At 38.0% G+C, this 16,632-nt stretch overlaps 1 protein-coding gene across 3 annotated transcripts in view; it reads right to left on the bottom strand.

The window, feature by feature from the left end:
* Nucleotides 1-250: 250 nt before the first annotated feature.
* Nucleotides 251-16,632, bottom strand: part of LOC108972656 (retinal-specific ATP-binding cassette transporter) — a 57,586-nt gene continuing 41,204 nt past the window's right edge. For all 3 annotated transcript variants that reach the window (XM_018939339.1, XM_018939340.1, XM_018939341.1), the window contains 12 exons: nt 12,599-12,908; nt 12,375-12,526; nt 12,142-12,313; nt 8,731-8,962; nt 8,439-8,664; nt 8,316-8,374; nt 7,929-8,261; nt 7,638-7,870; nt 7,415-7,580; nt 6,831-7,294; nt 6,636-6,766; nt 251-1,240 (listed from right to left, as the gene is read on the bottom strand). In XM_018939339.1, coding sequence (XP_018794884.1) covers nt 817-1,240; nt 6,636-6,766; nt 6,831-7,294; nt 7,415-7,580; nt 7,638-7,870; nt 7,929-8,261; nt 8,316-8,374; nt 8,439-8,664; nt 8,731-8,962; nt 12,142-12,313; nt 12,375-12,526; nt 12,599-12,908 — 2,902 coding nt within the window. In that variant the 3' untranslated portion in view covers nt 251-816. The remainder of the gene's footprint in view (nt 1,241-6,635; nt 6,767-6,830; nt 7,295-7,414; nt 7,581-7,637; nt 7,871-7,928; nt 8,262-8,315; nt 8,375-8,438; nt 8,665-8,730; nt 8,963-12,141; nt 12,314-12,374; nt 12,527-12,598; nt 12,909-16,632) is intronic.

Raw genomic sequence — 16,632 nt, 5'->3', positions numbered from 1 at the left:
TATATCGTGGAGTGTATAAAAAAATTTTTACGGAATTTTTTCGATGACATCTGTCGGAGAAATAGCTAGGTGAATGAGATGCATTTTTTCACTGGCGAACACGATTTCTCATGTTTGGATCATCTGAAACATAAAAACTCAATTTATTCTTAAAAAGTACGTAAATGGTTATCGTCCCTACTAGAATCATGAAAAAATTTTTATAAATAAAAAAGGAATTTACGTTTTTTTATTTTAGTTTTCCCCCCATGTTAATTTACATAAATTGTCATAACATTGTCAATAAATTCTAAAAAATATAGAGATGATAGCCAGGCGTTTTGTGGACATTTTAACCCTCTCATGCCCGAATTAAAATGGGGGGAGCTAAAACATTTTTTTAGGACAGATATATGTTAGTCTTAACTCAAGTACGAAGTGATAAAAATTTCAAAGTCTCTAGTGTCTTGGTTCGTTAGTTACAGGATGTTCCCTATAGGCAACTGCACTTTTACAAAATTATTGTAAACAAACTAAACACTTTTCCAATGACTTTTTTTTTTTTTAATAATTACCTTACCTTTATTTATGTTGTACCCTTGGTTTTACAATAAAACAGCTGTTTTAATTTTTTTAAACACTTTTTGCGTAAACGCCTTTTTTCGCGATCTTGACAATTTCACTCTATGAAAAACGACTACTGAATGAACCCTTGCTTAGCTTACAATARAACAATACCTTCCAATGGTAAAGTGTTCAAACCTAAAAAAATTTAAAAATGATTACCCAACTGACCCCTTAAATTTTGATTTACTTTTAGGGGATAGTTTAAAAACTTTAAGGTGTAATCTCATATGATACGCTTAGTTGAGGTATACACCTTCTTCTAATGCTTTCAAATTTTAGGAATATGTCTTCAAGTGTTGTCTCGTTCAAGGAATAATCTACCACAAGGTCTGTCTTCCTACTTGCGAAGGCTTCCGTTTTTTTAAAAATATCGGACCATTTAAGATCATCAACGTTATTTATAAAATAGGTAACAATCCCAGCGTGATTCTCTCGTAACTGACTATCAGGAAATATATTACACAACTCGGCTGTTATATCTTCAACTACATGAGTTTCCTCAGATTTTAATTTTACTTTCATTGTGAATCCACCACCGAATCGTTTTTTTAAGTCTGGCACATATCCTGAACATTTAAAGTTTCCTCCAGCCATTATCGCCAGTCTATTGCACAGCTGTTCGCATTCATCCATGCTGGAAAATCAAATATAAAATATTTCCATTAAAAACTTCAATCTCTAAAAATCAAGAAAATTTTGTGAAATTTTGAATTTAGAAAAGTAAATAACAATTAATACTCAGCACAACTTTTGTTGCTATGTTGAATATAACAAAAGAAACAAGTAAGGACGGACCAAGTTCGGGTGCTACCAAACATTTTATACTCTTGCAACTTCAAACAAAGCCAGGGAAATATGTTAAGATGTAAAACGTCAACTAGAGAATCGGAATCTATCATCAATTTTTTGTATACAGATACTATACGAGGTGTGTTCAAAATTCAAATTATCGCGAATTTTGTGTTTTTTCAAAAATTATTTATTTATTCATGAATATCTATTTTGTACCCTTCAAAGTAATCCCCATGAGATATTATACACTTGTGCCAACGGTTTTTCCAATCTTCGAAGCACTTCAAAAAATAATTTTTGTTTTTATCTTCTTCAGCTCCTCCTTCGATGCCGTCTTTATCTCGTCAAGAGAAGCGTAACGTCATCCTTTCATGGGCCTCTTCAGTTTAGGGAACAAGAAAAAGTCACAGGGGGCCAGATCTGGGGAATACAGTGGCTGCGGCATCATTAGTGTCTTGTTTTTGGCCAAAAAGTCGCGCACAACAACGCTGTGTGAGCAGGGGCGTTATCGTGGTGCAAAAGCCAATTGTGAGAGACATGAGTACCAACATAACGTCACAAAAAATTCGAGTATACGTAACCCGCGAAAATTCAAAATTCGCGATACTTTTTGAACACACCTCGTATAAAACTCATACATTGACCGACATATTCAGCGTAAGGTTTGTTTAACGAAAATCACTATACCTGTATGTATATGGGAGTTGTAGTGGTATCGAACCGGTTTTTGCCCAAATTTATCTATTTTAGGCACATAGATACACTTATTAAAAAATTCTGTAATCTTCATTCAGATAACTCAAATATTTACCCGCTTCAACACATTTTTGATATACATTGATATAATTGTCAGGAAAATATTCTCTCTGAATTTCAATTGAATATCTTATGCATTGTCCGATTTTCGGTCAAAAGTCAACTTTAGGTACTGGTCTCCACATATTTGGTATCATACTTTAAGGATTTCACCATAAAGTGGGTGGTGCCACCCCCATCGTCCAATTTACAAACCGGCTCACATAAGGTCCGTCTCGGTGGTAATATTTATACCGGATTCCTGTACTGCGATAGAGTAACAATTCTCTAAAATTGAGAATTGAAATTAGAGAAATTGATTTACTTTTAACTTTTTGGTGTTTGAGTTGCTTACAAAATTAACAAAAAAAAAAAAACGACAATCGATTAGTACCTATGATATCACTATAATTGACTTGTCTTTTTAGTTTTGTGACCAGCTGACATTTTTAAGACAATATTTTTTGACTAAAGACTATGTTGTGAATAGTAACTAGTCAGAAATTGAGACTTTACTTCAAAATGTCTCAAATAGTGACTGGCGACTGCTTAAAGAATTGCGCTATTAAGGCCTCTGGCGTATTTTGATATTGAGTAGTGAGAATAGTTCCGCTATATGGGGAGTGAGCGGAGTTATCTTCCGATTTTATTCACTTTCACACTATCGGTAAGAGTTTTTATAACATTTATACTGGGTGGTTCATTTAATGACATTTTGTTGGTGTGGCAGTAGTTCGATTTCTCAATTTTTAATTTTTACGAATTTTCTTAGTTGGCAGGATAGATAAAACACTAAACCTATGGAATTGGGGCAAAGTTTATTATCTATTCTTCTATTTAAACTAAAAAAACTAAGAAATTTAAGTTTTAACATACGTTTAAACAACATAAAGTAAAGTTTTTTGGTCAAAAAGCACTTTTTTTATTTTAATTTTTTTTAGAATTTTACCTTTTTTTTGAAATTTTTCTAGTTTAACTTGAAAATAAGTTACAAATATGAATCTCTTTGAATTTTTGGTTTCCGATAAAAATTTCGGCATGCGTTCTACTCGCCGTCTGACAAATGCTGCTGTTGTTGTTGTTTTAACGGTTATCAGTCCCCGTTGGGATGGTGATAGCTATCTGTGTTGTTATCGATGTCATCTAACGGGAGGCCCAGGAAACGTGCTGCTTCGACGGGGTCGGACCAGAGGGAAAAGGGTGTTAGATGGGTTGGTTGGGCATGCAAAGAGGTGGTCAGTGTCATGCGGAGACTCGTTGCATGCAGGACATACGTTGGGTATGTCTGGGTCTATTCTGGATAGGTAGGAGTTTAACCTGCTTCAATATCCAGAACGAAGTTGCGCAAGGGTCACTCGCGTTTCTCGCGGTAGCTCGAGCTCTTCGTCTGCTATGGGTGGTGATTTGACTCCAAGTACGCCATTCACGGGGAGGGAGTTGGTGAAGATGTTGATGGCTCCACTGTGAATGGCGGTCAGTGCCTGTCGGAAGTCTGTAGCGTCCGAGGTCCTGTCGGCGTACTGTTCGATGTCGTCGACGTGATCAAGGAATGACCTCCTGATGCTCCTAATAGGCGGTTCCGCTCCAAACAAATGACTGCAAGGGTGATTTCTGCGAAAACATCCTAGCAGGAACTGCTTGGAGAGGAGTTCATTATGCTCCTTGACTGGGAGCATAAGCGTCTCGCTATGTAGGTGCTCGATGGGAGACATATACTGTCGAAGAGGCATAGACTGTCGAAGGTAACACCTAAAATTTTAGGGTTATTGACAGTCGGAATTTTGACGCCGTCGATTGCAATATTAAGTTCCAGTCTGTACTCCTTCGCCCAGTTCGTGAATATGGTCGCTGTGGATTTGGTAGGGGAAAGTTGGAGGTTCCGTTGAGTGAGGAAACGAGCAAGGTCGGAGAGGTAGTTGTTTACCTTCGAACACATGCCATCGATTTCATTGCCCGACGTCAATATCGTACAATCATCAATCATCAGCGTACGAGGTTATGGAGTTTCCTCTGGTGGTTGCGGGAGTTTCGAGATGTACAAGTTAAACAGTAGTGGGGAGAGGACACCACCCTGCGGAACCCCCCGTTTAATTCTTCTCAGTTTAGATGTTGCGCCTCGAAATAGTACGGATGATTGGCGACCGTTCAGATAGTTCATGGTCCWCCTCTTGAGCCCTGGAGGAAGTGTGGTTTTCTCAATGTTCGTTCTCTCACAGGGTGGTTTCTGGTTGAGGCCACGAACTATCTGAGCGTTTATGACGCTAAGTGCTGTGGTGGTACTGTGCATTTTACGGAATCCATGCTGGTGGCTTGCTAGGCTCAGGTGGTGAGTGAAGGTCGGGAGTAACAAGGCTTCAAGTGTCTTCACTACTAGGGAGAGGACTTAAACTTCAACTCTTCGGGTTGGACAAAGCTTTGACAGTAGCCCAAAGCTTACACACACCGGTGGAGAGGTTGCAGGACTTCGGTGCTCTATCCATTTCGTCCGCTTATGCTGGTTTACCATACGCCGAATCTCCAAATTGAGATCCCTTACTCGGGGATCTCCGGGATCGGCATGGCGTAAGGTGTCGCGCTCGTTAGCTAAAACGGCTGCTTCGGSTGGGAAGTTAGGGCGGATTTCCGCTATTCGTCCAGCTGGTATGAAGCGAGCGGTAGCTGCTGCGATCACCTTGCGGAATTGACGTTCGCCAAYGYAWACGTCCGTAGGAATGGGTAGAGCGTTGAAGGTGCTCTCAGTAAATTCTGTGAAGCCGACCCAGTTAKCTTTGTTGAAGTTAACGAAGGTGCGGTTGTCCACAGAAACGAAATCGGCAGGTTTCTCGATCGAGATAATTAGGGGTAGATGGTCTGATGCGAGAGTTAGCATAGGTCGCCAGGTTATGCTATTTATCAGACCACCGCTAGCGATTGTAGTATCGGGCGAGCTACTACAAGTGCCCATAACTCTGGCGGGGGCTTCGTCATTCATTGTGCAGAATGTCGAATCGTCAATCTGTTCCGCCAGCTCCATCCCCCTACGGTCATTTGACAGACAGGAATGCCAAAGATCGTGGTGCGTGTTAAAGTCGCCTAGCACCAAACAAGTCAGATTGGGAGCTATTTTGCCTAGTTGAGCTCCGGGGGACCGTAGAGGTCCTCCGTTGGCCACTTGAGGTGGGTGGCGGCGCAGCGCGCGAAATATGTGCTGGTTGCACAGTCGTAGAGGCTAGCGTCACAGTATTGCGTAGGCAACAAAGGGCCACGTAACGTKTGGTCCACTCCCTATGGGTCTTAAGGCCTRAGCAGGTCTTAAGATGGCTCCATCCATTGCATGTGTTGCACCTGACCGACGTGGAGTTTGGATGGAGCCTTTTCKCGCAAACGCAGCAGAAGAATTCCTCCGGGCCCGGGTTGGACTCAATGCCAGCACGAGTCAGGAGGATACGGAGCAACCCTGCTGCAAGGCGTTGCTCCAGTGACGACACACACAGATTAATACCAAACGGGGTTAGATCGCCGAAAGAACAGCCCTTAGTCGGATGAAATCCGAGTCAATTTCGGTAACGTAGAACCGGCTGTCGTGAGAATTGACAATTGCGAGATCGCGCAATTGCTTTCCTAAGGCAGAATATCAAAGAATTCGTATCTAAAAAATATTCGGATGATGTTTAAATATATAACTATAAACAATAGAAATTTCGCTTTAATCAATTATTTCCTTCCCGGGCCACGCCTTAAATATCCGCAAACTTAATAATTAAGACATTTCGTGTTTTATTCTTATGTTTTCTCCTATAGAAATAAAGATAAATTATTACGTAACAATAAAATAAATTGTTTTCTTAACTCACATTTCTAATCTGTGTGCGACTATCTTCTTGCTTTGTTTCTGACAGCAAAACCGATACAAATTATGTTTCGAATATCAAACCAATAATATCTGAATTCATGCACCTACTGCCTTTTTTTATTGGTTTCAATTCCGATGCCGACAACTCTCAGATTCCACAACACCCTTGATTGTGTATATTGGGACTGAAAATTTTTTGACGAACTTCTTTTACTTTAGTATCAAACAGGCAGAGAAAAATATTGCGAATATATGTAGTTTTCAAATGCCACGCTTCTATAACATTAAATCATTAATGAGCTTAATAAAAAAAGAACATTTAGTTATTATTAATTTACAGTAACACAAAGTCCAGCCAAGTTATAGCCGTTATACTGTCGTGGCAAGTCCTCCGGTTTTCTTAACTTTAAAGTTTAATCGCGTTTTCTTGAAACTACTTTTGCTGTGCCTCATCTCAAATTCTAATCAAGCTATTTTGAAATTTAGTATGAATATTCTTTAAATATTCTTCTATTTTATAAGTCAGAAAAAACTTTATATACACTCTAATAAAAAATACTTGGACATGGAAGTTTATATAAATATAAAATAGTTTTTATGCTTTATATACCTGTGTGATGTAAGTACAACAGTATTGCCACGACTTTGATAATATTTTATACATTTCCACAAAAATCTACGAGACTCTGGATCCACACCTGTTGTTGGTTCATCTAACAAAACAAGCGAAGGGCTGCCGATCTAAAATGTATTGTAATAACAATCCATAAAATAGCTTTAAAATGAACTTATTATTTTCATTTACCATTGAAATAGCTGCATTTAATTTACGCTTTGTTCCACCAGAATAACGACAAACTTTAACGTCCTTATATTTTTGAAGATCTAATTGCTCTAGCCAATATAAAACTTCATACTTTGCTTTGGCGGAATCTGAAATACCCCGCAACTTTGCCATATAGAATAATGTCTGATATGCAGTCATAAATTCATTTAGACAGTCGGTTTGTGGACAATAACCAAAACGGTATCGATATTCAGACTCATTTTCCATGATATCAATACCATCAATTTTAATTGTGCCTCCAGTAATAGTTAAATTTGCAGCAATCATTTGGAAAGTAGATGTTTTTCCTGCACCGTTGACACCAAGTAAACCAAAGCACTCCTGCTTTTTTACAATAAAATTTAAACCACGTACTGCGACTTTGTGATTGAAAAACTTATATAAATCATAAACCAACAGTGGATAGTGTTTTTCATTTTTCTCTGGAATGAAAAGTGTCGGTATTATATAACGTAATTATGTAAATTCGTATTTATAACTTATATACATGATGTAGTCATATAAAACTAAAAAAAGTTACTTCACACATATACAATATTTACCATTCATAATGTCGGTAACTACCGCTTTTTCATTCGTCATTAATTCCTCTTCAATATCAACATTTTCGGTGTTATTCACAGTAACCTGCCGGCACTGATAACATTTGAACACTCGTTTAATCTGTTCACATTTATATTTGTTCTCTAAAACACTTACAAAGATCACCTACAATTTATAAACTTTCACATACAAAATAAGAAAACATATTTTATATGTACTTACCATTACGATAACTGCAATCATTGTAGATTCTAGAAAGAAATAATTAACACTCAGTACTTTCGGTAATCCTATTGTAGTAATAAGTTCTTTTCGCCGGGTAAGTAAAAACCGTTCATTGATAATGCGCAACTGGTGATTTAAATTGAAGTCCGGCAATTGCAGTAATATAAATATTTTCCCTTCATGATACTCCATTGCACGTATGTTACCAGATGTTATTAAAGGTGCAATTGCTTTTAAATAGTTCAATAATTTTTATGCATCACAATAATACCGTGTTAGTTAGCTTACCCGAGACAATGAGCATAAAAAGCATATAAGTTGAAATAGTTGATATCGAACGGAAAGCGTTTGCCAAACTATATATAATTGGAAGATAACTGCAGCCATAGAAAAAAATGGACGCAATGATAATAAGTTGTTCGGATAAATTATACAATTCGCTCGGCATCAGTACATATTGCAGAAGGCACAAAAGTATACAAACGAAGAAATGCTGCGCAGCATCAAAAACAAATGTTGCAAGCCAAAAAATTGTTCGTGGTATGGCTTGTAACTGCTTGAATTCACTTGCATGCTCGTGAAAAGGCAATGCAATATAAAAAAATATGCTGAAAAACAATCCTTAAAATTGGAAAGTATATTAAATTCTATTGTTTATATCCGAAGGCTACTTACCAATTGGCATTATTACTGCAAAGTATTCCAATCGCGTTGGACTTACATCACTAATGTATCTGATAAAGACAAGATATAGTTAGTTTACTCACGTAATAAKTTTTGGGATATTCAATTATTTACCTTCTAATGGGAACATAAGTGGTCTCAATTCCGCTGGATTCTCCCATTTTAAAACGAGCAACTGTATCATCAACTAAATTTAGTAAAATAACAGAACTGTGGTATATGTTGCCAGAGAAATAAATATTGAAATTAATATTGCCATTTCCTTCTGTGCTTAAATGAATAACACCGATATAGTTTTCCAAAAAATATGCCAAATTTTGATATTGAAGATTTAGCAAAACTAAAAAAAAAATAGTAGCAAATGTATCATTACGCATTTATATATCAGCATAAAACTAATACTTACAATCTGTAATGTTTTCTCCCTTCCTCTTTTCAAGACTTTCGACACGTATGTCATCATATTTCTCAATTTCTGTTTTTAATATACTTAAAATTTCAGTATTGGAACCGCCGACCAGTATAATACCGCGCTGTATGGAATTCAGATTTAAAACCAACTTGTCTTCATAAGTGACTAGCGACATGGAATGCATCAATACCAATGCAATTGCAAGACTAAGCATCGGAAGTAAAACCTATATGTTTTATTTTAATTATTTAGAATATATTTCATATTTAACATTATATACACATATGCAATTAATTTCATTTTAAACTTCTTCAGATAATTACTTTTTACATGGAATATACAGTTTTTTCTTAATGCAGTTAATATACATTCAAATGTATGAGGAAATCAAAAGAAATTTGTTTAGTTAAATTTGTTGGGAACCAAAACAAAAATAAGTTTCTTATAGTTTTACCCCGCAGTCTTTTTTATTAGGTTTTCTTTTAAAGTAATGCGCTTTTAACATGTGAGAAAAATAAGGACATATCTTATTTTACTAAAATAATTTACAGTGCTTCAATAGTGTATATAAATATTAACGCATTTAGGGTAATATTTTTTTCTTTTAGGGATGTAGAGGAGATCGCCACCGAGTCGGTGCATACTTGGTACCGCTGAATGACTTGCGAGTGTGATGGAGTGGCATCCATCAGAAACTGCTGACGGGCTAATCTCGCAACTGTGCCCGTACCGGCGAAATCCTGTCAGGCTCCAGAGTACGTCGTTAAGTTCGCGTGCTAGGTGCATGTTGAGACGACTCTTTCTTTGAGCTGGTCGACCCTGAACGCGTAGCCTTCGACGTCCATAACCTGCAATCACAGCAAACAAGCGAACGATTTCCTACCCGCCTTGCACTCCTGCTCTCAGAAAGGGAACTTGAACGTCATTTCAAGCTCCTTACATTCAGCTGCCAACGAAAGCTGGTACGATGAGGAGTGTCGTATCGCGGTGGAAAGAAAACATACGGCCTACTTCAAATACAATCAACCATAACACGTGCGGGATGGGATAGATACTGAGAGTTGAAGAGGGAAGCGAGATGTATTTGCAGACAAAAAAGAGAGGCGTGAGTACGAAGAGCTTGACGAGCTGGCCGACAGGGGTATTGCTCGAAAAATCAACAGTAACAGAAGTTTTGAAGACCGAAGCATACCTTTATACAACCCTCAAAAGTGATCTAGTGACTGATGTTCAGTACATGCTGAAATTATAAAGGAAACACTTCTCCAGTCTGCTGAATGGCAGTGAAAGCATAACACAAGAAGATGGTGAACTCAATTCCTTAATCGATGACAATGGAGCAGACGTTCCGTTGCCCGAACATGAAGAAGTCCGAATAGCAAGTACCACTTGGAAGAACAACAGAGCAGCGGACTGCTGGAGAAAATAATTCGAGCTGAATAGATAATGTACAATCTTAGAGTGTACAACTGCTGGCGTACATCGATGACATCGATATCATTTTCCATATCAACCGCCCCGTTAATTTTGCTTTCGCCAGTTTGGACAAAGAAGTGAAGCAAATGGACCTGGTAGTGAACGAGGGCAAGACGAAATATCTCCTATCAGCAAACAAACAGTGGTCGCATTCGCAACTTGTCTGCCACGTCACTATTGGCAGATATAACTTTGAAGTCGTAGATAATTTCGTCTATTTCAAGACTGTCTTGGGAACTGAGAAGTAAAGTCCTCTGGTGTAAATGCATACACGATGAAAACTTCTAAAGAATCGACGTTACGAGTTTTCATGAGAAGGGCGAATACCGCAGTCGATGAAATGATGAGCTGTACGAGATATACGAATTAAGAGACAGCGATTACGCTGGCTAGGTCATGTCCTCTGAAGGGTCAAAAAGATTCCAGCTCTGAGGATATTCAACGCATTACCTGCCGGGGGTAGAAGAGGAAGACCTCCACTCCGTTGGAAAGACTAGGTGGAGAAGGACCTGGCTACACTTGGAATCTTCAACTGACTCCAAACAGTGGAAAAGAAGAACCACTGGCGCGCTGTTGTAAACTCGGCTTTAATCGAAGGATATAACACAAATAACTGAAGAGGAGGGGAAAATTTTAATTTTATTAAAAAAGTATATTCCTAGGAGTAGTAGATTGTATCAACTCAATATGAAAAATCCCTTAATTTTATTTTTGCTGTTTTTTAATTGTAGCATGCCGTGTCCAGTTTCAGGTTTTAATTTAGTGTTTTTGTCCGGTTATAGGTGTAGCACAAACGTCTATTTAAAATGTATACTTAGAATCAGAAGCTGCAAATTATAACAATGTATATATGAATAAATGAAAGCTTTAAGAATCGTACGTAATGCGGAAATTCACTGTATGATGGTATGAATGCTAGTAATAATTATCAGGATTGTAAATTCCTAATTTAATTAACATTTAACACTTTTTTCAATCCCAAAAATATTAATTGAAAATAATTTTTGAAATTTATTACAAATACCGTACTGAAAAAAATTTAATAATAAAGACTTAAAAAATGAAAATTTTATATTTAATCGCAACAATTTAATAATAAAAGTTGTGTCGATATATTGCCCTGATAATTTCAAACAAATATTCTAAACAAACTGAGAAAACTTGAATTATTATATTACTACTTAATAAATTTCATTAACCTATATACCTATAGTGTGACACCAACAAAATATCCCGTTAGACGACGTTTATATAAAGGAAGAGGGATTACGCAGACATTGCAACAAACTTTTCACCAAAGCGTATTTGATCTCTTGTCTTTAGTACTGTTTGGATCGCAAACTTTTGTAAAATTACTAATCAGTTAAAGAATAAAATTACTGTGAAAGCAATAAGGATGCGTGTATTTAAAATCTTTAAATCTTTTGATATTTATGAAGGGGTTAGTAGTAATCTACTGGCCTGATTTTTGAAATTTTTTTCATAGACATTTTTATTCTACAATAGAACTTTTTTCACATATCATGACGTATCTCGTTGAGTGTACAAACCAATTCTTTCAGAATTTTTTGATGACATCTGTCGGAGAAATGGCTGGGTGAATGAGATGCGTTTTTTCACACATTGGCAATAAATTATGAATTGTGAAACAGGGACGATAGCCAGTCGTTTTGAGAACATAAAAAAAACATTAAGCAAATCGGTTGAGTAGTTCGACCAGAATCATGGCCGCCAGTTTAAAAAAGTTTGTTTTGAAAAAAAACGGTATTATTATTTTTGGGCCGTTTTCGAAACCTTCCAACTGTAAAGCGGATTTCTAAATTAATTGTAAAGGTTTAAGGGTACAGAAATTGCAAAAACAAAAAAAAAGATAAATATTACCCTACTGATCCCTTAAAAATATGAAAATGCATATTCTAGATAACTTACCATTAGCAAAGTGTTACCCCATTGACTTTTTATAAATATAAATTTTTTATAAAAAACTGCTTCTGATTGCTCTTTCCAACTTATTTGAGATTTCTGTGACTCAAACGGTGTGTACGCAGGGGTTTCTTTATCCGATCCTATACCATCCACAACGTCAATTTCAGATAAACAACTATTTAGAATAATTAACTTTAACGAACAATTTTAAAAGTTTTACAAAATCAGCCGCATACTTTAGAAAAACATCTTCCAACGAAGCATCAGAGATAGAAATTGAATTAATACCCAACTCCCTCTGCCTACGCTCTAATTGTTGCAGTACTTTACTGTATTCATTCTGGTTTTCGTATGGTAAGCTAATGTGCAGCGCAGGCAAGACTACGGTCTGAATTGTTCAAAAGTAACACAAATGAAATAATTATAGTTAACAGCTTAAATATATTCCGAATATAGTTACCAAAATTTTTGAGGCAGGCATTTGTTGCTGAATTATTTGTAGAATCTCATCCTTAAATTGATCTCTACTTATGCACAATTTTAGTACATATCCTTGACCAATTTTGCGTTTCAGTTCTAAAGGTGACCCAGAGCAGTGAACACGACCATTAGCTAGTATGGCAATAGTGTCCCCTAGCACTTCCGCTTCTTCCATGTGATGCGTAGTTATCAATATGGCTTTTGATTTCCTCAATTTAAGCAATACGTCCCATAACTCGCGGCGTGATTCGATATCTAATCCAGAGGACGGCTCATCTAAAATTACGACTCTAAAGTACACCAAAAAAAAAAAAAAAAAAAAAAATAGTATTATATAGTCTCAATTTAAATTTAAAAATTTTTTAAGGAGTATTTCACTGAACCGTTTAATAGTACCCACAATATGTAGGAACACTAACGTCTAGCCACAATCTGTATCAAAGCGAAGTTCTTCAATATATCGCTAATTTGCGCCCACACCCCGATGGAAGAGAAGGACGATTTGAAGATGAATTCTATGAGCGCTTGGAGCGCGCCAACGGGAGGTGCCGACTGCAGAATAGCTCTTGCCAACACGTGCTACTTCGCATTCGATGGAACGATAATCTGTATGCGATATATATTTAGCGCATTAAAACATTCCAACTCTGAAAGTATTCGACGCAGTATTCGCCGAGTTAGGTCATGTCGTCCGAATGGACGAAAACACTCTAGTTCTGAAAGTTTTCAACGCAATACCCATCCGTTGGAAAGACCAAATAGGAAAGGTCCTGGCTTCGCTTGGAATCTCCAGTTGGCGCGCCACATAGCAAAAAGGAGTCACGACTGGCGCGCTGTTGTTATTACGGCTATAAGCATTGTCTACGCCAGTAAAGAAGAAGAAGGACCAATAAACAACCAAAAAAAAAGGTAAAATTCAGTTGCATCGAAACTAGAACACCTAGAAGAAGTTAATAACTTGATTTTTTTTTTCCGATATGTTACATTTCTTCAAATATTTTAGCGTTGCCGCAGAAAATAATCTGACATAGTTGGCAAAGATATCAAATAAAAGTTTTTCATGCTAGAATTTTATTTTGATTGGGCAGTTTGTATGGACGTGTGTAAAATTTCAGATCGATATCTAAAAACTGAGGAATTATTTCGCATATATACAGACAGACGAAAATGGTTAACTCTGATCGTCACGCTGATTATATATATAATATATACTTTATAAGACCTAAGGAATCGTATTTCCTTCAGCTGTTTTCGTGACAAACTTTATATACCCTGTTCAGAGCATAAAACTAATTTTCTTTTGGCATACACATATACTATACATATTCAGTGAATCAAAAAAGTCGACGCAGTTCGTATTATTAACTTATATACATACATGTATATCATAATAAGCAAAGAAATATTCTTTTATTTCATAAAAAAACGGAGTTGCATGTAAAAAAAGAGCTAAACGCTCATGAAGAAGGTTCTGCATAAATGATTAAGTTAAGTTCTTGGAAAATATACTTATTTTTTTTAATTTTTTTGCTCTACTCGGGTTATTACTTTTAATTATTTTAAAGTTGCTCAATTTCTTCGATAGATGGCCGTAAAATTAAAATTAATTAGCACGTCCAGCAAAAATTTTATCGTGAAATTGGTAACATAGTGCAGAGACCTTATTCAAGTGTGCGAAATATTATAAAAGACTACATAAACGCCGAAACTTTATAGCGTGAGAACAGATCTGGAAGTAAGAAAATATTTGACCCCCAAACTGTACATAACACTTTACACAAAGCTGGTTATCATGGGAGAGTTCCACGACGTCAGATATTCATTTAGGATACGAATAAAAAAAAAGAGGTTGGGATTCGCAAAATAAATGTTAATCAGCCGGAATTTTTCTGGAATAAGGTAATAATTAAGGACGAATCAAAATTTACTTCAGGAAAATTACATATGTAATTAAGGAGGATGGAGTAATGTGTAGAAGTTCACGCAAGTGAGGAAAGTTGCCTGATCGCCATTCACTTGGGAGTGGCCAGAAACGATACTTTCACATATGCCTCAAGCAGCTCACGACTTTCCGTCTTTGACCAAGTATGCTCTGGGTAGCCTAAGAGCATCCGTTTGAAAGCGAGCTAAAGTGAAAAGGCGAAATATCCCTTACATAGGGTTGTGCGCTGGGTTTGGGACCCGCCACGTAAAAAACACCCCCAATGAAAATTAACAATCAGCCTCGGATGAGAGATCACCCTTTTGATGGCGACCATGGCAAACGAATTAAGGACTACGAATTGAAGGCATGCACCKGGAATGTCCGATCCCTTAATTGGGAAGGTGCCGCTGCCCAGCTAGTTGATGTCCTCGTGAAAATAAAGACTGACATCACCGCCATCCAAGAAATGCGATGGAYGGGACAAGGACAGAGACGGGTAGGTCCTGGTGGCATTTACTACAGTGGCCATATAAAGGAGCGCAAGTTTGGTGCGGAATTCGTGGTGGGAGAGAGACTCCATCGAAGAGTACTATCATTCACTCCGGTGAATGAACGTCTAGCCACAATCCGCAACAAAGCGAGGTTCTTCAACATATCGCTGATTTGCGACCACGCCCCGACGGATGAGACGAACGATGTGACCACAGTTGCATTTATGAGTGCTTGGAGCGTACTTATGAGAACTGTCCCCGCCACGATGTCAAAATCATGCTTGGCGGCTTTAACGCCAGGGTGGGCAAAGAAGGTATCTTTGGCACTACGGTCGGTAAATTCAGCCTCCACGAAGAAACATCCCCAACACGACGTCGAGAAGCTGCAATCACAACAGATAGCCGAAAGATTTTCTACTCGGCTTGCACTCCTGCTCTCTGAGAGCACTCGTCAACAACTCGGTATAAGGGAACTGTGGGATGGCATTTCAAACTCCTTACGTACAGCTGCAACTGAAACCATTGATTTTCGGAAAGTGCAAAAGAACAACTGTTACGACGAGGAGTGCCGTATCGCAGTGGAGAGAAAACAGGCTGCCTACCTCGCAACGTTACAATCGACCACAACACGTGTGGGATGGGATAGATGCCGAGATTTGAGAGGGAAGCGAGACGCACTTTAAGACAGAAAAAGAAAGAGGCCAAAATACGTGAGTACGAAGAGCTTGATAAGCTGGCCGACAGGGGTAATGCTCGAAAATTCTACGAAAAAATGCGGCTGCTTACAGAAGGTTTCAAGACCGGTGCATACTCTTGTAGAACCCCCAATGATGATCTTGTTACCGATGCCCAGAGCATACTTAAATTGTGGATGGAACACTTCTCCAGCCTGCTGAGTGGCAGTGAACGCACAACGCCAGGAGAAGGTGAACTCGATTCCCCAAGTTCGAATAACAATTACCCGCTTGAAGAACAACAAGGCGGCGGGGGCCGATGGATTGCCGGCCGAGCTATTTAAACACGGCGGCGAAGAACTGATAAGGAGCATGCATTAGCTTCTTTGTAAAATATGGTCGGACGAAAGCACGCCCAACGATTGGAATTTTAGTGTGCTATGCCGAATTCTCAAAAAAGGAGGCCCCACAATCTGCGCCAACTACCGTTGGATTAGCTCCTAAACATCGTATATACGGTTCTATCGAGCGAATTGTTGGAAAGATTAAAGCCCACAGTCAACAAACTGATTGGACCTTATCAGTGTGGCTTTAGACCTGGCCAATCAACAACCGACCAGATATTCACCATGCGCCAAATCTTGGAAAAGTCGCGTGAAAGGAGAATCGGCACACACAACCTCTTCGTCGATTTCAAAGCTGCTTTCGACAGCACGAAAAGGAGCTGCCTGTATGCCGCGATGTATGAATTTGGTATTCCTGCAAAACTAATACGGCTGTGTAAAATGAAGTTGAGCAACACTAAAAGCTCCGTCAGAATGGGGAAGGACCTCTCAGAGCCGTTCGATACAAAATGAGGTTTCAGACAAGGCGATTCCTTATCGTGCGACTTTTTCAACCTGCTTCTGGAGAAAATAGTTCGAGC

The sequence above is a fragment of the Bactrocera latifrons genome, unplaced genomic scaffold (assembly GCF_001853355.1).
Source record: "Bactrocera latifrons isolate USDA-ARS-PBARC rearing strain unplaced genomic scaffold, ASM185335v1 scaffold_412, whole genome shotgun sequence".
NCBI classification, from domain to species: domain Eukaryota; kingdom Metazoa; phylum Arthropoda; class Insecta; order Diptera; family Tephritidae; genus Bactrocera; species Bactrocera latifrons.
This window is presented reverse-complemented; position numbering and strand designations above follow the sequence as displayed.